Below are 26,616 nucleotides of genomic sequence, written 5' to 3'. Positions count from 1 at the left end.
TTCTAGAAGTTTTTTTGGACGTTTTTAGTTGCATAACTCTTACCTTGAGAAATAAATGATATAAGGTGAGCCAAGTTGTTCAAAAATGTGATGCCTGTTGAAAATGCACTTTATTTACAATAATACACAATTGCTCTTGCAAGTTAGGGCCAGAGATTTAATACACACATAAATGCATACTTTCATTAAATGCTTTTTTTGTTTGCATGAAAGCTCCATGGGTAAACAAGTTACTTCCACACTAGCCGAGCATCATGAAAAACTCTTGTTACTGTGAAATCTCTCCATTCCTGATGCGGATTTCTCTTGCCATCCTGCACACTTCACAATGTCCACAGAAGAAGGTCATCAAGGCGTCGTTGCATATTGTTCCCTGTGGTTAAAAGATTGCAGAAATTACAGAAATGTTGCAGATTTCTCAATTGTGGGAAACGCACAGAATTTCCCATGTTTGCAAAATCTTTGTCTTTCATAAAAGCAAGACTGAAACTTACTATCATATGTGCAATACTTGCAACCTAAAGACTAATTGCATAAGGTACGGTATTCTGAAGTTTGGATTTTATAATAACTGTATTGAGTTGCATGGGTAACATACCTGAATGCCATAGGTTAATCTCATGTGAGTCCTCATGGCTGCTAAGCCTCCAGGCACGCAACCCAAACAGCAGTTTTCACCATACTTATTTGCTGTGTAGCAGCTCAGTGCCAGTGGACAGAAACAACCGACTGCACCTAAACAACACGAGTACATTTGTGAATGTCTAAAACGAACAAAACAAAGTGTGCATGCGCATATGATGTGCCTTGTACTTACAGACCAAACAGTCACTGCAGCAGGCACACAAGCCTGTGCTCCACTCTCCTGTTTGAACATTAGTCCCATAGCCGCCAGCACCTGGTTGATGGGTGACCACTGGGTTTGACATTTGGATTACTTGGTCTGTTTATTTGCTCTGTGATTTAAATACCCAGTCAAAAACATATTAGAGAGCATTAGATATTTGCACACTAATTAACATCACATATTTACAGAAAACCCTTCTCAACACAGCATGCAACAGTTTACTCTGTCATTTGAGGTAAATCAAATAATGATTTAGAAATTACTTTTTGGACTTTCCCTGTAAAAGATATATTTCTAAATAAAACATTGTTGTAGGAATACGTTAGTGTAACATGGACTATTTTCACAATATCGTATAAAACATAGTCATGTATGTGGTGACACTGAGAGAAAATTTCTCTTTGTTTTTAACCCAAAGAACAAATGAAAGCCCATGTTATCTTGTATCAAGGCAGCCATAACGGAAAGGCCAACTTTTAACTATAACATGCGCACGAATTGCAAATATAGTTTATATGTTTAATTTAAGAATAGTTAACTTTTAAGTTTATCTGCTGCGAAAGGAAAAAATGGTGTCACTTACCAGAAGAGTGTGAGAGTATGAGCTCCACCTGCTCAAAATGACAAGTTGCACACCACACAGGAAATTGTGACGAGCTTGAGCTGTGAAACGCTGGTTTGGCAACAGCCTGCACTTTCTGGGGATGACAAAGATCTGTGGCGATTCACTGGCAAAAAATCAGTCCATTAACAGGAATTGCTGCTTTTTTTTTTTTAGTCTGATAAAGGGTACAACCTCAAATCACAAGGTCACAAGCACATGTATGTGACTGAGAGTTTAACGTTTTTCTGATCTCATGACAGATCAGTAGACTTCAGGGAAGCCATGCAGTTAGAATTGTTAAGGCCACACTTTCATATGACACCCACAAATGCAACACGTTCTTGTCTTGAGGTTTTAATCTATTAGAACACTATATCACTCGTGTAGTGTGCAAAAGAAGGGATGGATTTACTCAGGATTTGAATAAGCACAAAACTATAGGAAACTGTAAAGCCTTCTTTTCACATTAATGTATAATGTAAAAATAGCTTTTAATGAAAATGCCAGTCTTGTTATACCCTATATGAGAATTAAATTAACTTTGCCTCTTGATGTCGTACATTTAAATCAGATGCTTTAGAAACCTCACCAATTTTTACCAATATAACACTATGCCAGGAATGTCAGGAATTCTTAATTTGATTTTTTAACAATTTCCCTCTAACTTAAATTAACTTACTGTACATTTAAACAACACTCAAAAAGATAAATGATACTGCATTCTACCAACAAGCATTTTATGACCCTAAACATAGATAGATTAAGTCAATCTCATGTTTCCACAAAGCCTGAATACTGCTTCAACAGTACTCTTCCAGGAAGAAGTCCTTATCTGATATGCCTCAACTTGGTACAAATGAGGTGAACTGCCACTGACAGCTGATTAACAAAACATAAAAACAAAAACAAAACACACACCGGTGCTGATATGAAGCTATAATAACGGACAGAGTCGATCTAGTGATATTTTAGCGCTCGTTTTCTGCCATGTGGTTTAACACAGAGTATCCTCTCAGATAAAATGGAGAATTTGCAGTGTAGGTTTATTTCTAATTAGCATATTAATCCTGTACTTGAGTTTCTGGCTTCCTGGTTTTCTAAAATGAGATCTTAAATTAATACATCTAGTAGTCATGCTTTAGTTCAATTACAATTTGGAGGATTATTCCAACCCAGCTTTCTCAGATATTTTATTCTTATGAATCTTTGACATCTCCAGACAGTTCAGGTATCAGAATGACAACAATAGAAAGTAAAATCGTGTGACGGCAGCATGGGAAAAACATTTATTTATCTACATGATACATCACTACATCTGAAGGTGTACAGATTGTGGCTTTTGTCTCATTAGATCTCAGCTGCATTTGTCTTTGCTGACTCTGTGTCTGTGGAGCCTGAACTCTGCTTTATCTTCAGCCTCTGTTCTGCTTTTTGCTTTTGCACTGCTTTGAAGACCTGAGATGACACACACAGACACACAAACACATATGACCAAGTGTTAGTGGGGGGCATAAAATAACACCTTTAATGTATAGAGAAGAGTTTCCAGAAGGCTTGAGTAATGCCTTAGATGCTCTATATGCTACACTTCCATTGCACTTGTGTGTAATGGAAAGTTTTAAGTTTTTCCCAACATATATGAGTATACATTAATGTGCAGAGATGATGTAGACTTAATAAATAACAGCTTCATTTATTTGCTACCTTAATGCAGAATTCTTTCTTGGCCATCCAGCGACGGGTGGCCCGTCTGTAGTACTCTGGGGGGAAGGTGTATGTGATGCCCAGCTGCTCACACACTTTCTCAAAGGCATCGTAGCGAATCAACCGAAGGTGTTTCAAAATCTTTTTCCTTCGGTCAATGGCCATAAGCATTCGCCTCTTGTTTGCTTTATCCTAGCATCAAACAACACAGAATATTGAAAGTAAATACAAACAGAGCAAAATGCGCTAGAAATCAGGACACCTACTGAGGAACAGCTGCTTCGTCATGCCACATAAAAACAGTTGTTAATTTTAATAAAAATGTTTAGGCTATGATGTAACATGGAAACTTCCGACCTTGGCCATGCTACGCATCTTTTTATTTAATGTGGGGGAGTACACAGGATATCCTGTAGCACATGCAGGCCTCACAAAAGCAGAGAGGAAATGTGGAGAGACGTATTCATACATAAGACTTCCAGTGGTGAGCGTCAAGTGCTCTACATGTGTTGCGTCATTTTAATCTGTCACCTAACAAATTTGCTGATTAATTTAAATGCATTTTATTCTCACCTTATGATGTTTTTGCAAATGTTCCTGGTAGTTTCGGATTCTAGCAGTCAATATAGCCACTGAGGAGAGAAAGAACAGGAAAATTTCAACATGGCATAATAAATAAAAGTTGTATCCCATGTTTTTTGCAGTGAAGAAACTATGTGCAACATAATGAAAAATATAGCACCTCACCTTGTACTTCCTCTGAGCTTCGGTCACTCTCGTCTCTCTGGACCTTTGCAATTAGCTGTTCTTGTTTTAGCTGTAGCTTTTCCTTCTGAAGATGAGATTATTATTATTAGTTATTAACGCTGAACTACTTGTTTATGCCTCTGCTTTCCCACAACCGGGCCAAACAATGTACATCAAAAAAGACAAACTTACATGACTAGCCAACTCCAGTGAAAGAAGCCTTTTGACAAGATCATCAGTTCTGTTAGCAGAAAATACAATAGTGTTAGAAGAGTAGACCAATCAGTATGTGTGTCCACTTTTATAAAATAATTAATAGAAAGTCTGAATTTTAATCATTTTGTATATGTTTACATTTGAGCAAGGGGAACAGCCGCATAATCCATCTTCAGCATTGTTGGAGGAAGATCGCCGAGTTGGCTCTCAGGTCCTGGAGGAAAAATACTTTTTGGATTTTTCTTTCTTTAACTTATGTACACATTTAAAAATGCTCACATGCGCACACTATGGTGATGATACTTCCTCTTAAATACCTGTCTTCTTCTTCTTTGCAGCCCGGGCATAGTGTCTCACTGGCTGTGGAACAGCAAAGCTTCCTGCAACAGAGAAATCAGATGCATCACTGCAAACATTCATGTTTAGTAGATTCAAAATGCTACTTTCAGTTGTTATTCACAAGAGATCACCACAGCAGGTAGCTCCACGTGTTTGGTTTGGCTGGATTCTCTCATGATGTAACCCCGAATTTGATTTGTGCCTCCTCCAGGGATCTAATTCTCCCTCAAGGGATCGAATTGGGGATTGTTCACTTGTCTGGCAAATGTGTAAAACACTACACTACAGAGCCACTGCTTAGGAGATTAAACTCATTTTGAAAGTAGAAAGGAACAAGGGAATCGTTGCTTTGCTAATGATTTATTTTATTAAAAAAAGGCCTCAATTTCCTCAGCTGAGGTCAGTATTCATGATTCAAAAATAAGGAAGACACTCAAAACAATCGCACCTATGGGGAAGTTCTGGGGCAGAAACCACTGCTGCTTGCTGATCGCTCAAAAACCTTTGGGGTCAGCATCATAAGCACATCATAAAAATAGTCAAGTTTGATTTCTGTTGCTCCTTCTTGAGGTGGATGATTTACTGTAATCGACGGAACTATAAATTCTGCTCTCTACCAGAAAATCCCGTAAGAGAATGTCCAGCAATCATTTTGTGCCCTGAAGCTCAAGCGCACTTGGCTTATGCAACAGGACGATGATCAAAAACAAGCCAGCAAGTCCTCTGAATGGCTTTAAAACAACAACAGAAAAGACAAAAAAAAAAAAAACAACCCCCCCCCCCCCCCCCCCCCCCCCCAAAAAAAAAAACAACAAAGCAAACAACAGAAAATTAAAAATACAATGACAGTTTTGGAGTGGTTTATTCAAAGTCCAGACTTAAATCTGATAGAAATGCTTTGACATGACCTTTCATGTCATTGTGACTAAAAGAATTCCACAAAGAAGAGTGAGCCAAAAAATTCCTCCACAATGATGTGAAGGACTCATTGCCACTTATTGCAAATGCTTGACTGCCAAAGGTAACACAGTGTTCTTAGATTTAGATGAATTCATTTTCCACATAGGTTAGGGTATGTTTGGGTAACTTTTTTTCTCTTAATAAATGAAATCATCACTAAAAACTGCATTTTCTATTTACTTGGGTTCTCATCTTCTATTGAAATTTGTTTGATGATCTGAAATATGAGCGTGACAAATAAGCCCAAAGACACAGCAAGAGAGTAAAAGAGCTGTATGAAAAACAACAAAGCCTGAAAGTTACTTATAATCTCTAACATTTATTTGTGAATAAGCTATTTTAAATTATGAGGCGTATTGTCCTTCTAAATATTATCCCGAAATACTCCAAGATCTTCCTTCCTATAAGCATGAATGGAAATAATTGAAAAACACAGCAGGTAATAGGGTAGCATAAGCAGACCCCTAAGTTCTGGGATAAGTTTACTATCCTATTTGTAGAGAAACACCTCTCTGGGATAATACATAATAAAAACATTTCTGCTGCAAGCTGAGTTGTCAGAAAATCATTGATTTATTGTAACAAAAAAAAAAAACATAAATGAAATCTACAGGATGATGAAACGACTCATGAAGCTTAATTTGCGTGACTGATGGAGTGACTTGTAGAGTAAAACTAAGATAATCTTTCTAAAACGGTTGTCAAACACTCACCCTAAAATGCAACTATGTACATATCAGATGGTGATAAGAGCAGTGGTTTTCAATATCAAAACAGCAAATGATGTCAATTCCTCTCTAATGTTATGCAACAGTTCAGCCCTCCTTCAAAAATCCACCAACGTGTGCAACTAATATTGCAATCCACTGATGGAAACTCATCAGGAAAGAGCACCGAGTTTTCATTTCATTTCTGGCAGTAATCTTTGCTGTTGAGAATAGTTTAATAGAAATTCTCTGTACCTTATTTTAAAGTTATCAACAGCAGAAACCAAAGTAAAAAATTTCAAGGCAGCATACATTTTCCTTGAGACACTGCTGGTGATTTCAATTCTGTTAGACTGCAGTGTACAGTGTACAAACCTTGGGCTAAAAAGTATTTCTTTGCTGTATTAGTCATAGCACTGTAGAGAGAAGCGGCCTGCAAGCCAAACAGCTCTTATTCATGCCTGTCACTGAAGGGCTGGCAAACCTGTGACTGTCAGTGCATAGGCTGCAACAGTGAGAAAAAAAAAAAGAACGAAAAAAAAGCTGTCATATTCTAGTAAACTTGAGGGGGGAAATGAAAGCAAAGCTTCTGTAGATGCTCCAGATATTATGATAAGAAAGCAAGATATTGCATCAGATTAAGCAGCAAAGAAGTGCAGAAGGGGAGACAACCACAAAAACATTTAGGGGAGAAAAGTTCCAAGTAGCTAAAGCACTACACTGTTACCTAGTCCTCTTTTAGAGGCTTCGTGTCAAAAATATTTCTGATATTCTTTTTGTTTGTTTCACACCCTGTGTGTGCAACAACCCTCTGATTAGCAGGCATCAGTTTTGCACACAGAGGTGTGTGAAAAGAGCTGTGAGAAGCTCTTCAAAGTCCCTCTATCTGAGAGTTGACAAGCTATCCTGTCTACTTAGAAATTACACACAAATCAACCCCCAAAAAAGCAAAACTCAGATGTCCCAGTTTTCCACACAGCATGCATTTATTGATCTGTGTGGGAGCTGAGACTGTGTGAAAAGTATGAAAAGAGAATCAAGACTCCATATGAAGATGTAACCCGGTTTGTGCACACCAGGAGATCCTTGCGCACTTTAATATTTTTAGACTGTCGTATGCACAGAAAGTTTTTGGAAGGGAAAATGAGCAAATCTGCAACAAAGGAAGCAGGACTTAAAACAACAGCCAATTCAGACTGTGAAACTGCCCTGTGTTTACACTGCTTGGTTTTGCGTGTGGCATCATCTCCTACCTGAAAAACCAAAAATCAGCCACACATAGTTGTACACATGTGAAACTCTACAAATCTGTAAGAATCTATGAGAGATCCCACACTTGGCATTTTTCATAGACTCAACAAAAGAAATATGAACATATTATGGGTTTTTGTGAAAGACTGTTTTCAATGACAAGTAGCTGAGCAGCTGACGAAACACCTGCCAGTAACGTCACACTGTCTTGGTGGTGTGGAGAGAACTGTGTGATAGAAAAATGAATTGCGTAGGGAGGCTGTGCAAAGCCGATTACTACACTTTGGAGTACATTATGGTGGAAATCGTTTCAGACGTCAAGTATGCGGTCTTTCCGCTTATCAGGGTAACATGTAGCTCCGCCAACAGTGCCGCCTGCCGTTCGTGTTAGTTACTTCCCAAGAAGACCTAGCGAAATTACGAACTGCTCACAGAAACACACGTTTTGACTGATATTTACCTACAAAGCAAGTTTTGTCTTCCTCACACTTACCACTTCTCACTTTTGGTCCTGACAGTAAACTCGACCTGTTCGTCCACGGTTTGACTGATGCAGCACAACAGAGAGCTGCCGAGCTTTCCCGCAAAACACTAGCTTGGACCTTGAGGACTGCCCTCAGGCCTATGTTTGTGAACATGGCTCACAGTATAGATAACAAGAAAGGAGAATAAACTGTCTAAAACTGCTGAAAAATTCGTCCAATAATCACACTCGACCCCTACATGAGGATCGCCATTTTGGTTAGACTAAACTAGCCGAGTAGCGATTGCGAGATGCTGTACTAGGGTAAAATAACAATCCCAGAGCACGTCGATAAAAACTTTTGGAATCTTTCATCGTTACATTTCATTATTGTTATTTTTTTCAGTGACAGTTGTTTGGTTTAATAATTGAAGCAGTCACAGTTAATGAGAAGTGCCCCCCTCCCAAAATTATTACTGTTACTTTTAAATAAAAAGCAGTAAAAAGAGCACTGATGGTAATAAACTGTCAATTTATAACTGCTGACATACAATGCTGTGCAAACCTCCTAAAATACTACCCGCTTCTTTGCTGGGAAACGGGGAAATGCAATATATAGGGCAAAAACAGAGTTTGTACAATGCTAAATTATTTGGTATGACCACATTCTTCAACATAACCAGGACTCACTTGAGCAAACGTTCTTGTAGTTTGAAGTATTCTTCAGGAATAACTTTTCTGGCTTCCAGAAGGACATTCAAATATTCTCTGGATGTTGGCTGCCCTTTCTTTCATTCTCTATCAAGATGATCTCACACTGATTCAATAATGTTGAGATTTGGACTCTGGAGAGATTAATCCAGGACGCATGTTGATCCATTTTGTGTTTAATTTCTATGCAGGAATACTTTTTTACTGCATTTCCAGTGTGTTTGGGATCACTGTCATACTGAAAAATTAAGCTTTGCTAATTAGACACTTTCCAGAATCATACGGTGGATCAAAATCTGATGGTACATTTCTGCCACTAATTCGTACAAGAAATGCACAAAGTTTCAATTTTCTCTATTCTGACCTCCTATTAAAGATTCTTTGAACCTGAAATTTTTACATTTGGATTCACCACTTTAAGATCAATTTCCACTGATTTTTCAGTCCAGTTCTTGTATAATTCCACTTAACACTGTTAAGTTGTCTGTTACAGATGATTACTGTTACTAATTATCCTTTATACAACTTTTATAAATGGATCTATAAATCAGTTTATGTGACATTTCTGAGGAGTTTTAAGTGAACCAGCAAATTTGTCCTGCTAATCTCAGATTAGTGTGATGTTTTAAATAGTATCTATATTTAGCATTAAAATATTAAACAGTACTTATAATTTTATTGAAAACATTTTTAAGGTGTAAAACATTTAATCAGAGAATTCACATGTAATCCACAAAAATATAATCTCAACAATATACTTTAACCTCCTAAGACCCAAACTCTTCCACGGCATGCATTTTTAATTTGTTTTTGATATTTGGGCATATTGGGGCATGTAATGTAAAAACAAAGAATTACCAGATTTTTATTTTTTATTTTTTTACCTTATTTTTGTTTTTAAGAAAAATAAGAGCCACATGACGATATTCGTTTAAAATTTTGATAGAACAGTAGCAGTATAATGTCATCATAAGTGGATATCAGGTCCTAGGAGGTTAAAGTAAAAAACAAAAAACAAGAAGAAACTTCATTTGCTGCAGTAGTTTTACAAAGTATAAAAAAAACTTTGCAATGATAATCAGTAAATATCAACATGATTTCTATCAGCTTAAAAAAAATCTAGCTAGCAGCCATGTTATTTACAGCTGTGTACGTTATCACATTAAATTCATTGCACATACTTAGATCTATGTAAGCCTCCAACAAAGCAGTTCTACTTGTAATTGTCAATGGTGCTTTAGTCATTTTCAGTATCATTCATGGCTAATGCTCGTAGAAAAGGAAAGTCATCCCAAAGATTCTCTGGGTCTGCCACTTGTTCAGGTACACAATCATGGCTTGGCCCAAAAAAATGCTGCTCCTCTGTCATTCCACCTAGTGCTAGATTCTGGTAACACTTCGGAGTGAAAGGTTCCTCTGCCTCTAAGAGGGGCTGTGTAGATTCAGAACGCAGGTAGACATGAGGCTCTTTGGGCGGTGGGCTGTTACAAAAACCAGAGAACACCACAGTAGCATAAGGAACAGAGTCACTATTTGAGCCAGAGTATTCGGTGATGAAGGGCGAACCACAAATAGACTCTCCAAGGTCGCTGGTCTCTTCTGAACTGTTTATCCAAAGATCATCCTCCTCTTTGCTTAGTTTCATGGGGATGTCTGGAAAGCTGAGGTGGGACAAATATATGGGATCCTCCCTGTCACATGAAGGATGGGTATACTGCAAGTGAAAAATAAGTGAGACAACAATAGTATCAATTTCTTGGCTTTACACCGTGTCATGTCTTTTTTTTCACTCATGCAGCAAAACAAGCTTTAAATATCCAACATTAGAAATTAATATCAGTTGGAATGCTTTAAATTAAGTCTCCTGTTAGTTTTTACCAGATCCTGATGGAGACCTTAAACAGCCTCTTTCTCTGTTAAATGAACCTCTGTGTTTAGCGGGTATTTGTTAAATTTGTCTTAATTTCATTGAAAAGCACTGTAAGCTAAAACAACAAATTAACGGGGCATTAAACCAAATAATGAGAAGGAAGAAGCTAAACTGTTCCTGCAGAATTTCACAGTCATTCCCTGTAGGATTCAACCTCTTCATTCTACATATTGCAGATTTTTGCAGCTTTAATCAAAAACATTAGTAATAAGGAACGTATAAATGTATAAAAACATTTCTGTTTTCCTCTAGTGGATGTCCGCTTTCACACCTGTGTTGATTCTGATGTCAATCTTAGGACAAAGCTGTTAGCTGGGTCTGGAACAACTGGCCAAAAAATCCCCTTAAACCTTGAAGTTAAAGAAAAAAAGAATTAGTGTAGTGTGTTAAGAATAAACGACATTACAGCTTCCCAGCTTAAACAGTATGAGCATGAGCTTACTTTTCATGTTTGGAGAAACAAGTCAGGACTATAAAAATAATCAGCAATGAAAGTCCAAAACCTGATCCGATTACAATCATCGCACTAGCGACCTCATCTGAGAAAAGAAAAGACACGTAATGTCACGTCTGAACATATTCTGTTTGTGTTGACTTTCTGCAAAAAAAAAAAAAAATGATCGTACTAACCAAAGGGCTGAAATTCAAAATGAACTGCTGACCCATTCAAGCTCCCACCAAATGTGCTAACCATCAAGACAGCTCCATGCACACTGGGGTCTTTAAGGATCACACTTCTTTTTTCTGTATCTACGTTCACAACTGAAGAACAGTTAAACATTAGAGGGGACCAAGTACTTAAAATATCCTATACAACATAGCAGAGATAAGGTATTTAACCTACCGTTAACGGGTCCCTTCTGATTCCAGTAGAAGACTGTGTAGTCTTGGATCTTTCCATTTCGTTGGTCTAATGGTATTTCATCCCAGGTAATCTTAATATCTGAATTCCAGGTCTTTTGAATATGTAATTTTGGAACCATGGATGGGGCTTTAAAAAGAACAACATCCCAAGTGATTAGTAGAACTAGAAAGACTTTTTAACCATTAGACATTATATTAGACAGCTCAGGTCTTTACTCCAATAGGTTATTCATTTCCTTCCACAAGAGGGCATTATTTCATCATGTATCAGCTGTTCTGTGAAAGATTACAAAATATATATTCTGTAAGTCAACACTCTTCTGACTACTTCAAAGTTGAGGGAGTCTGGCTTACACCTCTGCTGGCTTGTGGGAGACTCTTTGTGTCTTGGGTGACTTACCCTTTTCTCTCAAGTAGGCATTAACTGTCTTAGGAGGGCCTATCCCATCCGTAAACCTTGGATATACAGAGATCCCATAGGGCTTGTAGGGCTCAAAGCTGCCTGTTGATGAGTGAGAAGAGGTTAGGGTGGATCATTGCCCACAGGAGTCTAACAGTGTGTAGAGGGAGGTTAAGCACAGGAAAAGGAAGATCTTGCACAAGAGTGATTGTTCGAATTCTTGTTGTAGAGGATAATCATCCGATTAGGAAAGCGGAAGACAAATATTGTAAAACATACCTGTTATAATAATGCTGGACTGGTTTTGGCCAGCAATGTCAAACTGGATGTGGGAGAGGCCTGATTTTAACAAAGGTCTCCATTTCACCACGTAATCACTGAGTCCTGAGGAATCCATGCTTCTCCACTGAACAAGAAATGAATTGTTTCCATATGGGACTGCTGTGGCATCTAATACCACAGGATGAGCTACAGACAGAAAAAGATGCATATCATATTCTACATGCCATATGACATGATGCATTAATTTGTTTCGTGAGTGAGTTACCTTTATGTTTGTAAATCTGTACTACAGTGGGAGAAGATTTCCCTGCTGCATTTACAGCCTTTAGATACACTTTCTTAATGCTCCTAGAAAGACTGAAAGTACAGTAGTTCTCCCTTGTAGAACACACCACTCTCTTTTGCACCAAGACGATATATGACACATTTTGGCCATTGGCACGAAATCCTTTTGATGGCTGAAACAGAAGGAAAAAATGTGAGGAGATATTTTAAAAGACGACCTCTCATGCTCCACCAGAACTAGAAGACAAAATGCATCAATTTGTGACAGGTGTCAAGCAACGCATGTGATGTGTGTACCTTCCAAAGCAAGCTTATGTTGAGTTGTTTTAGCAGGGGATCCTCAGATATCTCCATCCACGAATCTAGGCGTCCAGTGGGAGCTAAAAAGAAAGAGTCACCTGTCAGCATTTTGCATGTCAAAAGCCTGCACGTCTCCTTTTACTCTTTAGAAATTAAAACTTTTTCATCAAAGACAGGTTTATGGATTCAATGCAACAAAGCTCAATACAACCTGCGCTATAGAAAAAAGTAATGGCAGATGCACAAGATGACATTAGCATATATCGAAAAGACCAGGAAATGGAAGAAAAGGCAATAGATTGGGAAATGGTTGACTGACTGATGGTGTCAGTCTGAATTGATCTTACCACTCTCCAAGGTGACACCAGACTGGCTGCTGCTCCATTCACTCCAGGGGCTCTGCTGGTATCTGACTCTGATCTGTGCAAAATACCGAGTCCAATGCAGCAGGTGACACATGTCCACAGGAGTTTTAGCATTTTGAACCAAGACCTGGCATATTTTTCAGGGACACAGAATGTACAAACATAAATTCTTGCATATCCAATGTGAACTTCAGGGAAGGAATATCAGCATTTGGATGTCTATAGCCACTGGATCAAATGTTTGGGAAAATACATTTTCAGTTGATATCAACAAAGGGTTGATTTGCACTCACTGGGTCAATCCACTGTGTGCTGTCAACAGACTTAAATCGGTATTCCAGGTTTAATAACCCGCAAGCCTGGAGCCAGGCCTGGTCTGGGGACAAATTCCAGTTCAGCCTCAGGCAGCCATACCTTTTAGAAATCACTTGAATACTGGGTGGGTCAAACTTAGCTGAAACAGTGACAAAAACAAAAGCATGCATAATTTTTTTCCACCGATTTTAAGTACAATTTAGTATTGTTTATGAAATATAGTACTTATAATACAAACAGAGCTTGAAGAATGCAAAAAAAAAAGAAAACCCCAAAATATTTTCCTTACCTGAACTAACAGGTTCTAAAACAAGTGGTGCTGAGGTTGTCTCTCCAAGTTCATTCACAGCTTTCACATATATCTTCATGTCATAAAACAGCACAAATTCAGAACGAGGGATCGTATAGTGATGGACTCCTTGTGGCAGTTTATAAGAATAGTTTTCATTTTCAGCCCTGAAATGATGAAATTACAATTTAAGAAATATAGTCGTTCAACCTTGAAGACAAAGCCTAGATAACACGTCTGATACCAGTATAATATTTACTGCTTGACCAGTCTTTCACTGTAATCTATATTTTGTATATTTGCATTTGTATTCCATTTGTTACATATTGTTACCACATTTCAGTATGGAGGGAATACTGTGTGGGCAGGTGGGTTTCCCTCTGCCCAGGGTCCCAGCTACAGGTGATTGTGTTGGGGTTGGTGAGGTTTGTCTGACAGGTGAGGTTTTGCGGTGCTTCTGGTGGATCTAAAGGTAAAAAGAAAAACAAAGTCATTTTTAAATGGAATTTAATTTGATCCGTGTACAAAAGAATCGCAAATGCTTCTCACATCCAGCTCGGATCTCCACGCCTGCGACTACTTGAGGAGGAGAGGCTTGGATACAGCAGGTGAGGATTGCTCGGGTGTGATTGAAGCTTGATATAACAGCTCTGGAAACCCTGCTGCTCTCACTGGCTTCTGGACTGCTGGGAATAAGCCTATCATCAAGGCGCCACTCTATATGGACAGCTTGTCCAGTGACCAGAGGGCAGTCCTCTCTGATGACACAAGTAGCTGTCACAGGGGATCCCAAAGGTACAACTGAGCTGGATGTGTGGACCTTTGCACAGGGCTGTATGCCATCCTCTAAAAATTACAACAAGAAAAAAAAACAAAGACGTAATGTGAAGATTGTTAAGATGTTTTTTTCTAAATGTTTAGTCTTTTACTAGGTAAAAACTCCAAGGCAAAGGGCACAAAATTATAGTAAGAATTGTCATTGTAATTGGTGGTTAGGTATTTCCATTTTCCTCCGACACCTACACTCACCATTTCTTGCTCCGTTCACAAATGTCACCAGCATGACAATCACTGACATCCATTTGGATATCATGATGATAAAACCTGTTAGGCAGCCAAAATGAAATGCATTATTGGTAAATTACCAACTTTTATGCTCTGTCAAAACAATATTTGAATTGCTATTGCTTTCCGAGTGACAAGGTGCATTGTGTGAGGGAGGAATTGACAGTGATAACGCTTGTTGCTTCAAAAGACATCATCAGCATGGTGTTTCAAGGGTCTGGAAGTGATCTCCATAACGCATAATATTTCAGTACACACACTGTGCATCTGCTGCCTCCCTGATCTCTAGCAACAAAAAAAAAAAAAAAAAAAAAAAAAAAAAAAAATTGCTGTGCTGTTTGCGTTTGTGGAGCACTGACACTTGACAAACTCAAATAAATAAATAAAAATTAAATAAAAATGTAAGCACATAAATAAAAGCCAACACTCGTGGCATCTTGGGTTCACATTTCTGCAACTTTACACCGGGGAAGTGACATTTAAAGCTCTGCTGGCTGAAAAACAAAACAGATAGAGACATCCACAGGTGCTATCATGTTTCCATTGTTACACTGTTAAATAAAAGGGATGAAACTCTTTCTAAATATTGAGAGAAATATTTAATAAAAAATAAATTAAAATGTATCACCTGTTACAGTGTAACTGGACATTTCTGAGATTGCAATAATAACAATAATACCTCAGTCACATAGGCCTAGAGACTGTTGATAACCCGCTGGCAACCTCTGGTCACCAGGGAAAAATACGCATTCCCCAGCAAGTTGGTGAATAGTTGCTGGCTGTCACCAGGTGCAACCCCCAACAAACTCCAGCAGCTCAAAGACACTTTGTTTTTTAGTGGCCGGTGGTTACCGAGGAGTCATTGACCAATCGCTAGACCTGCGTTCGTAAGGCTTTAGCAATCAGTTTCACAAGAACTGGCAGCATCTTCCAATCGCCAGTCAAAACCACTCATATTTTTCTCACACGACTTGTGTTTGCTAGATGGTTGCTGACTGGTCTGACGTAAACGAAATGGCTAGAGTCAAAGTATGACAGCAACACTCCTATGACCAGAAAAACGAAAAATCAGTTGTTATCCAGCCATTACAATGATTCTTTTTTTTCTGTCTGAGATTGATGGCAAGCTTTTGTGGAGACAAATAATTTTCCTATGTCACGGTCCGTAGTGTGACTATAGCAAAATGAGAACTGGTTGGTAAAGTTCTGGCAGCATTTCTAAAACATACTGCACTTTTTAAATAAAGTCAACCTTGCTGTTTAGTTCGAGAATCAGTTAGGGAACTCACCATTACACAGAAGTTTAAAATTCACAGAAATCCTTGTTCTGGTTTACAAAGCACCACACAGACATGCCATCACAGCCTATATCAGTATCTCTGCAACTGTAAGATACTGTGTGGAAGAAAAGACAAATAGTTTAGCACTAAAGCAAATACTAACTGATTACTAAAGTAACAGAAAACAATGGAATTGAGTTTTTTAGTGGTATTAAAAGAACATTTAATTGTATAATGAACACCGACATATAGACATGTAGTTTTAAAATTTGTGCAAATTATTCACACAATCATGTGTTTTGCATATTTTAATGCATTAAAACCAGTGTATGTACAATAAAAACATTCAAAACAATATTTCACATGAGAATAGTGAGTTTGTTACTAGAAGATCAAAATATTGTGTTCAGTGCATGAAAGTATTGTTAAAAATGTTTAGTAAAATTTAAATATTTATTTCTCGACATTTCAATTTTGGACAGGTGTCACTTTATATTATAAAATAAAATACCAGATGGCAATGAAAGTTTGCAACTGATAAACAGCATTACGAGGGAGCAGAATCATAAAAATGTGAGAGTAGAGTTTTAAATTCATTAAACACTGCAAGCAACTCAATAGTAAGGAAACCTCTTGGGAATTATCTAAAATTATGCCAGATTATTTATTGTTGATTCCCTTATTAATGTCTTCATCAGAACTACATTTCACACTGACGTGCAGTACTGTGCAAAAACCTTGAATCGCCTCTCATTTCTTTTGGTTTTGCTTCACTGAAGCCATACTTTCTTATCATTTTTAAAGTGGTCTAGAACAGCAGTTTTCCGGTTTATTCTCTGGACATTGGCTGCTTTTTACCCAATTTTTAGTTCTGTGGATTCATCTCTTGTTGTTTAAACCAAATCAGAATTGGCCTCAAAGCAAAGAACGGCTTCTTGACAGCCACTCTTAAGAAAGGGATGGGTAGAAAAAGCTGAGGTGTGCTAAATAACACACAAACTGAAAATGACTGAAAATAGTGTGGCATTGAAACGTGAAAATTTTGGTTCAAATTGTTGTCAGTATGTACAGAGGTGGTCAGGAGAGAGGTACAGCACTCATCTACAGTCATCTGTAAAACACACTGGAGGTTCTGTCACGGTTTGGGGCTGTTTTCCACCAGAGAGGTTGAATCTTGTCAAAACTGATGGAACTATGAACACAGAATAGTACTATCAAAGTTTGTTCCACCATGTAATACCATTTGGAAAACATCTGAGTGGCAGTGTTTTCATTTTTTAGCATGACAGTGATGACAGACACACTGCCAATGCAGTAAAAGCACACCTGTATAGAAAAAAGACACAGTGGAATACTATCAGTCATGGACTGACCTCCCCAGAACCTGAACCTCAATATTACTGAAGCAGTGTTGTTTCATCCTTGCAGAGGATGAAACAACAGGCAGACAAGATTTGAAGAAGAGTTTTGAATTTCCCTCAAATTGCCTGGGGACCTATTCCTGAAGACTACTTAAATTACAAGAAAGCATGCCTACATGAGTTCAGGCGGTTTTAAAAAGAAAAATGGTCATCAAGCTTATTTTTGTTAACTGAAATAAAAATCACAAGTAGACTTCAAAGGAAAATAACTCAAATGATTTTGTGAATTTGAAGACTAAAAAACAAAAAATACAGAGGAAATAATTCATCCAATATTCATTATTTTGGTAACATTTTTTTTATTACAACTTGCCTGTTGAGGCTTTCATTGGTGTGTTTACTGAGACTGTGTACACAGCTTTTATTGTAACACCCCTCCATACAATAACAACTAAAAAGAAACTAACAATGAAACTAATAAATAACTAAGTCAAACTAAACTGAATTAACAACAGAAAGATATCATATTACATTTTTTTGTGTGATGGTAGATATCAATAACACCACGAGCTGTTCCAGCTTTAATTTGGGTGAAAATTGGGTTAAGGTTAGGTTAAAGTCAAGGTCACAACAAATATGAAAATCAGAAAAAAACTTTAAATTACCCACAATATTTTACAGGTTGTCTTTAAGCTTCAACAATAAACTAGGCCTTGGGGGACATGAGTAACTAGATTGGCTAAGCATTTGACCTTGACCTCTACTGTTAGCTCCTGAGGTCAAAGCTGACCTTGAAAACAAATGTCAAGACACCATATTGAGTATAACACATCATAGCATGGAGAGAGCTGCACAATAGTCTTTTAACTTATTTATTTTTTTAATCCAACACCCTACGGCATCACGATGATGCCATGTAGTTTCGCAAAAATCACACATGGATGAATATCTCTTAAAATCTAAAGTTTTTACAGTTTATAGTAGCCAAAGATTTCAGCCAGTTCTACTCTGATCATACAGGTAAAGATAATAAAATACACCATTTTAGTATGTAATGCTAAAAGGTCAAAGGTCAAAAGTCAAACATCAGAGTGTTGATTTGAAAACAGGGTGCCGTTAGCATCTTGTAATAAAAAGTTTTCGTATAGCCTTTGACCTTCATGGGAGTTGCGCTCTTTGACTGCACTTGTCAGATCTGGTTTTGCCCTGTATACTGTTTTTCAATTTATACATGCATGTTTCGATAAATCACTGCAGCCATTTTCCTAGAAAAATATAAAAGAAATATGTGATGGGGAAAGAAATAAGACATTTGCACAGTACTGAATGTGTGTGCGTGCATGACTCACCAACATACAGACATCTACCCAGAACCAGTAAGTGGTACAGCATTGAGAAACTTCCTGTGGTCTTGTAACACTCAACCTGCCTGTTTCTGAGAATAAGCTGAGAAACTCACTGTTCCTCAGCTTAACATGTAGCATGCGCACAACACCAGGCGACTGCTCAGAGTCCAGTTCAATTTGTTCTGTAGGCTAAAGACACAAATGATGTATTAGATTTTGACTATCCAAAGCATTTCTGGTGTAGAATAACATTCAACCATCGAGCAGAAATGTTATGTTCATAGTGTCATTGTAACACCTCCATAAGATGAGGAAATATAACCTAAAATTTGTATAATTTGTAACTATCACTCAAACTGTTAGATCGCTGCCCTCAGTCCAAAAATAACTATTTGGTGAAGACTGCGTTTTGCAATGAGAGAGAAATGGAATTTTCTCTCCGTTTCTTATCAGCACTGTGCAAAAAGCCCCCCATTTCCCCCCGCTTTCCTTTTTAGAATTTCTGCTTACTACTAATAGGTAATTGCCTGTGGCTCTGACAAAAGGCAATTGAAGGAAAGACAGAGAGAGTGAGCGAGAGAGACCAGATGGAGAGCAGAAAAGGGTATTAGACTTGGAGTGTATTTTGTCAACAACACAATATGACATACTTAAAATAAAGGCAGAATAAATGAAGTCTGGCTATTCTTTGCGTTTCGGCCAATTATGGTCAGGACATATAGATGAGAATACATTATGTAGAATTTATTTTTGTGTCTCGGTGAGTCATGTCTCCATGTTAAAAGAAATATTTTTCTACAACTTCAGTAGATCTCCTTTCCTGTTGCTGTTGAGGGTTACAGAACGCCCACTTAAAGGATTTGGCAATATCCCTCACACATTGCAAAGTGTAATGACAGACTCACCGCTATTTCCCCTTTTTGGTTTTATTTCTCACACTATACAGTGTGTTTTGAAAAGAGATTTAAAAGGAGTTAAAGAATTGATTCGTTTTTTCTTATCATGGCTGTTAAGACATTCTGACCTTTTATGTGGGCAGTATCTAAAATCCCAGACCGATTGAATCAATCTTTTTAACTTCCGATTTTTAAACTGTCAGAACATGTTTTCCATACACTAAAATACTGTTGCCCCCGTGATTTGAAGAAAACTGCATCCATAAAACATGTTAAAAACATTGCCATACTGTAGTCTTTAGAGCTTGAAAAAGAAGGCGGCTGGATTTCTTTAAGGTTTTTAAAGACATTTCACCTTCAATCGAAGACATTTCTTCAGTTGTAACAGTTGAAACAACAGTTCAGTTGAAACAACTTCAAAAAAACATAAAGAAGTCCAGTCGCCTTCTTTTTCAAGCTCTGAAGACAATGATGACTTGGGCGACGTTGCTATATTGTACTAAATTTAACAAAGGTTTAGGTAAAAACACCTTTGTGCGACGATCTAACAACTTATTTTAAATGTTTCAAACGATACGCTTCAAGTACTATAAAGCACCATCTTATCTTAGTATTGCTCATTTAATCCTAAATGTATTAAGAGTGTGTAGTGTGTGTGTATTAGGTATTAAACTACAAAGGATGATAAATGTCACATCTACAATACAGAGGGACCAGAAAATCAGATTAAACATGGATTAAAGATGATTTTTTTTAAATAAGTTGAATGGTCCATAACTTACATGTAGTTGAGGATGCAACTACCTAGCTTTAACCTCATTCAGAAACAAGTTTAGCAAAGTTTTCCTTTTCAATCTGGCACAAGTATCAAAATGAAAGAAGCAGCAAATTGCTTGATGTGAAGATAAAGGAGAGCCATCAGAGAGGCTTGCCACTCACCACACAGCAGCTGCAGCAGACCCAGAAAGACAAGAGGCTCTTATCAGCCCTGATAGCACCAGATGAAACAGCGTGGCTCAAAGTAGCTCGGATTTGAAGACGTGTGTGTGTGTGTGCCAAGAAGCAGCACAGGCAGCAACATCCTTGTTTTGCATTTGTGAAACTGCTATTTTCCAAGAAGAAACATGTGACTGATGGGGCCCAGTTATGGGAAGGAAGAATGGGGAGTTCACATTGCTCAAATTCACATTTTTAAAAGCTCAGCAAAAAGTTTTTACAGGTGGTTTTGGCTGTTTAATTTGTCACAATAATATGCAGTTTTTCTTAATGGAGCAATTAGAAAAATCATTATAGCTCAACTTATAGCTGTTAAATGTCAGCTGAATTGAATTTTCAGTACTTTCCCAGAAGATGCTAATACAGCAGCTGTCAAATGTCCTTCAGTCGGACTCCAGGGAGTCTTCTCGCAAGAAGAATGTGATCATTCTGGCTCAGGCTGACCCCTTTGTGTTTTGTGTGACCTTTGAAGTAGCTTCAAAATGCACTCATCTCCCTCTCTGAGCCTGTCTAAGACTTTGTCAGCATGGTAATAGAACAAGCTCTTAAATGGGATTGTAAACTGTGCCTTGGGCCCCCCCCCTACCTCTCAAGGACACTTGAAACTAGTTGCCATATCACGATTATTAGCTTATAAAATTCTAAAATGAATCTGTGGCTTAGGTCTCATTTCACTGCATGCAAGGAGACCCAGCAAGCTCACCCACTCCACTTTTAATCTAACAGCCGCATCCCTGCACGGTCACTCTCGTGCCCTCAAAAGCATAATGGAAGCTAACTGTTAATCAAGAAGCCGCTGGAGGAGGAATTAAAATCCACGCACTGGTAGGTTTTAGGGTAGGAATCAACCTGGAGAAAAGAAAAGCAGGCATTAATTAAAAACACATTAACTGGTTATCATGAGTTGACATATTTTGCTTGATCTTTTTTTCCCCCCTAATCAGCAATAATGAACGAAGCGTTTGCCATCCACTGGGTATTACACGCTATGTTTCAGTGAGCGGTAAAATTAGCCGAGGGCCCCGAAGCCAAGTTGAACTGATGAAGCTTTGCTAGGTTTGATTACGTTTTTTGTCCTATGCTTAACAGAATGCCATCTCCTCCCTAGATTCTCATTCACATTAAAAATTCGACTAACCCAAATTAGACACTGCTGTAAACATCATCTCATATCTGTCTGCTTCTATACAGTAAAACGCTATAGTGAACTGCAGTCACAACTGCTGTAATTGTGCTAATCGTGTATACTGAAATACTGAATATTGCCCTCTTTTACAAGAGTGATATTCCACTACTGCACTCAGCCTGATAAGTCGAATTCAGCATTCTTTACCACCAGTTATGTAAAATACTGATTGCACTGATTAAGATTTTCATTGGCAAAATTATTACAGTTTTATTTCATTAAACTTAACAACCTATTTACTGATGGCACACCAAAACTACTATTTGCCAGTGAACAGACAACATCATGGTGGACTGCTTTGCTGACTTGGAAGCTCACGCTCACGTACTCAATAATGAATTCTGCATTTGATCAATAACTGACTTACAATAAAGTGAGGCAATATGGCCAAAATTAAAGTTGAATGGGAAGTGAACCTCTGAAAGAAGAAACTGAGGGTTTTGGAAAGGCTTGGTCTAAGCACAGGTCTAGAACCCCAGAAAATGTTGCAAGGGGATTTCAAATGAGAAGTACATGCAAGAAAACAAAAATAAAAGTAAAATCAAATATTGAATTTTTTTTTACTGTACATTGAAACAACAAACTTAAAAAAACAGTCATTCTTGGAGTTGGAATTCTAGAAAAATACTATAAAATAATTAGATTTTTTTAAAAAAAATCTTCTGTAGCTTCAACATACAAGTGTGCTTGTGTAGTTTTGCAGATGTTCTATGTAAATAAGTTCATTGTCCAGGTGAGGTGATGTTTCCTGCTTCGGCTTTTTAACCTGTTGCATCTGCACCGGTGATCAGGTCAACTGCAGGGTTGTCAGCTGGCATCACCGCTCATAGATATTTGCCCACTAAACCAGTTCATCTTCCAGTGGGGGTCTGGTAGCAGACTGGGGACATCTTGCAGCCACCACCCTGCAGCTGCCTTCGCTGGTGTGCTGTCCCTCAGTCGATGTCATTTTTCCGCATCCAGTAGCTTCCTTTCACAGCTTTGCCTATGCCTGTACCTCACAGTGGCTGGACTGTTGTCTTGCCCAAAAAAGCCCTGTTACCCAATTACCAGTTGTGTCATGTCACTACTGGTACCACTACTGGTAGCGGTAGTGAAACCTAAATGGGCCTGCAGCCCATTTAGGTTTCACAGGTAGTTCCTCCAGGATGCCACATCAATACAAGCCATTAAAATAAGGTTTGCTGTGTCTCTGAGCAGACACAGCTCAGAGCAGTCTTAAGTGTGTATTTGAGGTACTAGGACACATGGAGCTACAAAAGGAAAGTGGAAAAGAGCTTTAAAAGGCCATCAATCCAGCTCCAGGAACAACATCTGCTCCTTTGTGCGACACAGGACATACAGTGGCATTGCAAAATTATCTCCACTGGATCACCTATGTTTACATGTCTGACCAACAGGGTCCAACATCCTTTAGTTAAGCTTTTACTCTAAGCCCAGTACGATGCAGATCCACACCAAAACTGGCAGGTCCACTACTGGCACCCGATTCTCTTCACCGATGAGAATCAGGTGCCAGTTGTTGTTGTTAGGAATGAATGGCCATCATCCACTCACTGGATTTGTTCCTCTTCATTTTTATCATTTGCTGCTCCACCATGACACATCTCCTCATGTGTTAAAAGTAAAAATAGGAAATATTTGGGTAACAGTCTTTACATTTACTTTTGCATTTGTCAATATACTGATTTTTTTTATTTTTATTTTTTATAGACTGCATAGGACTGGTCAAAAATGTTTAAGAGACTAGCAAAAAACATCTATCTATCTATCTATCTATCTATCTATCTATAATAGGAAAAAATCTATTTATATTTTTGTTGACTGTAATTTTTTCATTTTCAATGATACACTATTTGTAGATTTTAAAGCAAAAGTCTGCATGATGGTTTGAAGTCTGTGGGGGGCTGTTTATTGTTTCATTATGTTATTTATTTGTCTGGTAGCTTTTGGTTTTACTTCCTACTTTTAATTTTTCTTTCTCTTTGATTTTCAGCCTACCCTTTTTGTTTCACATGTGTTTAATTAGTCAACCCTAACTTCTACTTACCACTTCTTTTAAGTCTGTGTCTTGTCCTGCTGTTGTTTCTTTCCCCGTAGCTTTTTATTTCCCAGCTTATTGGTTTGTGTTGTGATTTCCATCTCTTCCTCTCAATATATAGAGATATAGCTAGAAAGAGACAGATGCGTGCGTGTGTGTGTGTTCTTTGTACCTGATTCTGTTATTAAAGCTCATTTTGGTTGCTCTTGCACCTGCTTGTTTTGTGTCCCACATTTTTGTATGCTTTTGAACTGAATCACAACACTGGGAATAAAAAGTCCATAATATGTGTTCTTTTTAATTATTTATTTAAAGAGCCTATTATAAATTATATTTCAAAGTGATCTACCTCCAGTCCATTTGTATAATTGTACCAGAGCTTCAAATTATTAAAATATAAACCTTCAGAAAAGCAGAACACACGTCATTCTTTGAAGAGGAGGCTGAAAGAACTAATGGAACTGGAAAAAACTAATGCAAATAATAAAAGGATCGGCATTCAAAAAAAATATATCTTTGTGTTAAAAAAAAAAAAAAAAACAGCCATGTTGTTGCTCTGAGACTCAACTTAAGTGAAATGCTAATGACAGCGTACTTGCATGTTCACAGTGATAATGCTTCCTGATATTTCAGTGCTATTCAATGCTATCCTAATATTACGCAGGCATGTTTACCATATTTGCAATATTTTAGAATAAGCACAAAAATACAATTACATTTCAAATGAGTAGAAGAAAATTAAGTTGAACTAAATAAACCAAAGAGAGACCTGACAAGACCTTATCCTACATGCTTCCTAAATTGTTCATTATCCCTGTCCAATTTACAGTTTTATCGATTATATTTTTCTAGCATGGCTTGAGTTCAGCTTGCTTTGCTAAATTAAAAGCAGATTTGGCAGGTAGGATTTATGTGGATGTGTATTCTATACCTGCGTTCCCATTGTGCTATCTGACCCCAGATATTCTTTAGGCACACTCACATTAGGCATAGCTGCCTTTCATTGTCCCTGGTCTTTGGAGATCAAACACAATGATGGTATTGATAGTCAAAAGAGAGTAGTTGGAAACAATCCTGAGACTAACTTTCTCATGCTCTCTAACTTGCTTTGGAAACGTTATATTAAGGAGGACAATCGGGTTCCTGATTTTGCACTTTGTGGTATAATCGGAGCAGTTTTGGAAACTGTGACACACTGCTCTATCACATGCCTTATAGATGTGTAAATTACTTAATAAAGCAGTTTTTACAAAGAGCACCATCACTGAGGAAGCACAGGACTTCCTACATACTTCACGAGTGTGAAGTGCACCAGGGTGCAGAACACTAAACCTTGACCAGAAATAGTACACAGCAACCACACCAGTCAAATTAACCTAACGAACTTTGGAGATTAAACATGCTTGGGAACAATTAGTGTGATCACTGTCTTAGTTTAATGCAATTTGTGTAAACGGCTTTACTTGCACAAAATGTGTGACAACAACAACAACAATTAAAAACAAAAACTGTCAGTAACTAAATTTTCATAATAAGTTCATAATATGTTCTCTGCACAGTCATGGTGCTTGTCATACAAGTTCACTTATGAGCACCACCACATTCACCATTGACAGTGTTTAATGTGTGTATACACCCCAGAGTTGTGTTACACTATTGAGCGTGGCCTCTGGCACTACACTGCTGTGTCGACCTTGCGGGTTGGTTGAGTGAGCCTGTGAGCCACTGTGTGTGAGGGAGGGAAGGGGAGAGAAAGACAGAGAAAGGAGAGGGTCAGACAAGCTCCAACTCTCGCTCCTGCTCCTTACATGCACCCAATCCACTCCTATCTAGTACCTGTCACACGCTGGCTGCAAAATGGAATTGACTATTGATTTCCCCCTTACCACAGGTCAGTTGTGCTGGCAGGCTATAGTGAGCTCAGTGAGAGCCTTGCGTGGGACAACAAGAGGAGGGGAAGAAACACGAGAAGGAAATACACACATTTCAAAACACACAGCACATACACGCTCTTATTAACTGAGCCTTTGTAACGGAAGACAGTCAGCATTGCTTTAAATAAGGTGTGTGTCACAACATGCAGTGGAACACACTCTGGACTGGGTAACCTGGAAAACTGCGATAAACCTGCAGTGGAACTTAAAAGGCAGAATAAAGAAGTAAAAAAAATACATTTGAAATATTTTAAGATTTTAAGGTTCCTCACATTTTGGACTCCCACCCTTTTTTGGCTCTTTGAAATAAGAATGTGTGGGAGAATATTAGCTGCCAAGAGTTTTTCCACTCAAAAGTTATTTAAGGAGTTCCACAGGGTTCTGTGCTGGGACCAACACATTTCCCCACCATTATTGTTTTTCCTACACTATATACATTTTCATTTTTATAATAAGATACCCAGCTTTATTTATCTATGAAGCCATTTGTTACAAATCAAAGAAATGACAAGCAGGGCTTAAACATAAAGTTCTGGATGCCCTCTGACTTCCTATTTCTAAATGTAGACAAAAACTAAAGTTATTTTCCTCTAATCTAAAATTATTAGTAAATGGTGTCTGACCAGATACTAGATAATCTGGATGGCATTATCTCAGCCTCAAGCAACGCTGTGAGGAATCTTGAAGTCATTTTTTTACCTACACATTAAACAAATAGAGCTATATTACTAAAATTAGAAAGATCCTGTCAGCAAGTAATGCTGAAAAGTTAGCTCATGCATTTTCTACTGCGATTCATTATAGGCCTGCTCTAAAAGTTTCTTTAAAAAGCCTTCTGTTAATCCTGTAGCAAATACTGACTGTACTGACACAAACTAGAAAGAAAGACCACCCACATTAACTTTTCTTCACCGGCTCTCTGTTAAATCTAG

At 37.9% G+C, this 26,616-nt stretch overlaps 3 protein-coding genes across 5 annotated transcripts; all 3 read right to left on the bottom strand.

The window, feature by feature from the left end:
- Positions 1 to 56: 56 nt before the first annotated feature.
- On the bottom strand, positions 57 to 2,512 carry ponzr11 (plac8 onzin related protein 11). 2 transcript variants are annotated; one of them, XM_087848334.1, is made up of 4 exons: positions 1,432 to 2,512; positions 818 to 972; positions 599 to 735; positions 57 to 373 (listed from the first exon to the last, which is right to left on the bottom strand). In XM_087848334.1, the coding sequence occupies exons 2-4, from the start codon at positions 927 to 929 to the stop codon at positions 269 to 271; spliced, it is 354 nt and encodes a 117-aa protein (XP_087704460.1). In that variant the 5' UTR covers positions 930 to 972; positions 1,432 to 2,512; the 3' UTR covers positions 57 to 268. The 2 variants fall into 2 exon arrangements, with proteins under 2 accessions (XP_087704460.1, XP_087704459.1); XM_087848333.1 differs by having other exon boundaries at positions 818 to 2,512.
- Positions 2,513 to 2,709: 197 nt separating this feature from the next.
- Positions 2,710 to 8,117, bottom strand: mrps15 (mitochondrial ribosomal protein S15). The gene is made up of 8 exons (XM_006791683.3): positions 7,869 to 8,117; positions 4,436 to 4,498; positions 4,257 to 4,332; positions 4,095 to 4,143; positions 3,903 to 3,987; positions 3,729 to 3,787; positions 3,156 to 3,347; positions 2,710 to 2,906 (listed from the first exon to the last, which is right to left on the bottom strand). The coding sequence occupies exons 1-8, from the start codon at positions 8,011 to 8,013 to the stop codon at positions 2,799 to 2,801; spliced, it is 777 nt and encodes a 258-aa protein (XP_006791746.2). The 5' UTR covers positions 8,014 to 8,117; the 3' UTR covers positions 2,710 to 2,798.
- Positions 8,118 to 9,174: 1,057 nt separating this feature from the next.
- On the bottom strand, positions 9,175 to 20,609 carry csf3r (colony stimulating factor 3 receptor). 2 transcript variants are annotated; one of them, XM_006791681.3, is made up of 18 exons: positions 20,467 to 20,609; positions 18,635 to 18,820; positions 15,934 to 16,039; positions 14,609 to 14,683; positions 14,129 to 14,425; positions 13,913 to 14,045; positions 13,580 to 13,746; positions 13,269 to 13,429; positions 12,958 to 13,102; positions 12,608 to 12,690; positions 12,291 to 12,483; positions 12,023 to 12,211; positions 11,744 to 11,845; positions 11,324 to 11,470; positions 11,110 to 11,241; positions 10,922 to 11,018; positions 10,751 to 10,829; positions 9,175 to 10,263 (listed from the first exon to the last, which is right to left on the bottom strand). In XM_006791681.3, the coding sequence occupies exons 4-18, from the start codon at positions 14,670 to 14,672 to the stop codon at positions 9,787 to 9,789; spliced, it is 2,466 nt and encodes an 821-aa protein (XP_006791744.2). In that variant the 5' UTR covers positions 14,673 to 14,683; positions 15,934 to 16,039; positions 18,635 to 18,820; positions 20,467 to 20,609; the 3' UTR covers positions 9,175 to 9,786. The 2 variants fall into 2 exon arrangements, with proteins under 2 accessions (XP_006791744.2, XP_006791745.2); XM_006791682.3 differs by lacking the exon at positions 18,635 to 18,820.
- Between the last annotated feature and the right edge of the window lie 6,007 nt (positions 20,610 to 26,616).

The sequence above is a fragment of the Neolamprologus brichardi genome, chromosome 11 (genome assembly GCF_056152115.1).
Source record: "Neolamprologus brichardi isolate AB-2024 chromosome 11, ASM5615211v1, whole genome shotgun sequence".
NCBI classification, from domain to species: domain Eukaryota; kingdom Metazoa; phylum Chordata; class Actinopteri; order Cichliformes; family Cichlidae; genus Neolamprologus; species Neolamprologus brichardi.
The sequence above is the reverse complement of the archived record's forward strand: the minus strand, read 5'-3'. Positions and strand labels throughout refer to the sequence as shown.

Coding starts and splice junctions, on each gene's coding strand:
- mrps15 (XM_006791683.3), bottom strand. CDS start 8,013: ATGTTCACAAACATAGGCCTGAGGGCAGTCCTCAAGGTCCAAGCTAGT. Junction 4,499..7,868: donor AGGACCAAAAGTGAGAAGTG/GTAAGTGTGAGG, acceptor TCTCTGTTGCAG/GAAGCTTTGCTGTTCCACAG. Junction 3,348..3,728: donor ATTTGCAAAAACATCATAAG/GTGAGAATAAAA, acceptor GTTTGATGCTAG/GATAAAGCAAACAAGAGGCG.
- csf3r (XM_006791681.3), bottom strand. CDS start 14,672: ATGATATCCAAATGGATGTCAGTGATTGTCATGCTGGTGACATTTGTG. Junction 13,747..13,912: donor TCCCTCCATACTGAAATGTG/GTAACAATATGT, acceptor TCATCATTTCAG/GGCTGAAAATGAAAACTATT. Junction 10,264..10,750: donor TGACATCAGAATCAACACAG/GTGTGAAAGCGG, acceptor TTTCACTTGCAG/TATACCCATCCTTCATGTGA.
- ponzr11 (XM_087848333.1), bottom strand. CDS start 929: ATGTCAAACCCAGTGGTCACCCATCAACCAGGTGCTGGCGGCTATGGG. Junction 736..817: donor CTGCAGTGACTGTTTGGTCT/GTAAGTACAAGG, acceptor CGTGTTGTTTAG/GTGCAGTCGGTTGTTTCTGT. Junction 374..598: donor GATTAACCTATGGCATTCAG/GTATGTTACCCA, acceptor TTTTAACCACAG/GGAACAATATGCAACGACGC.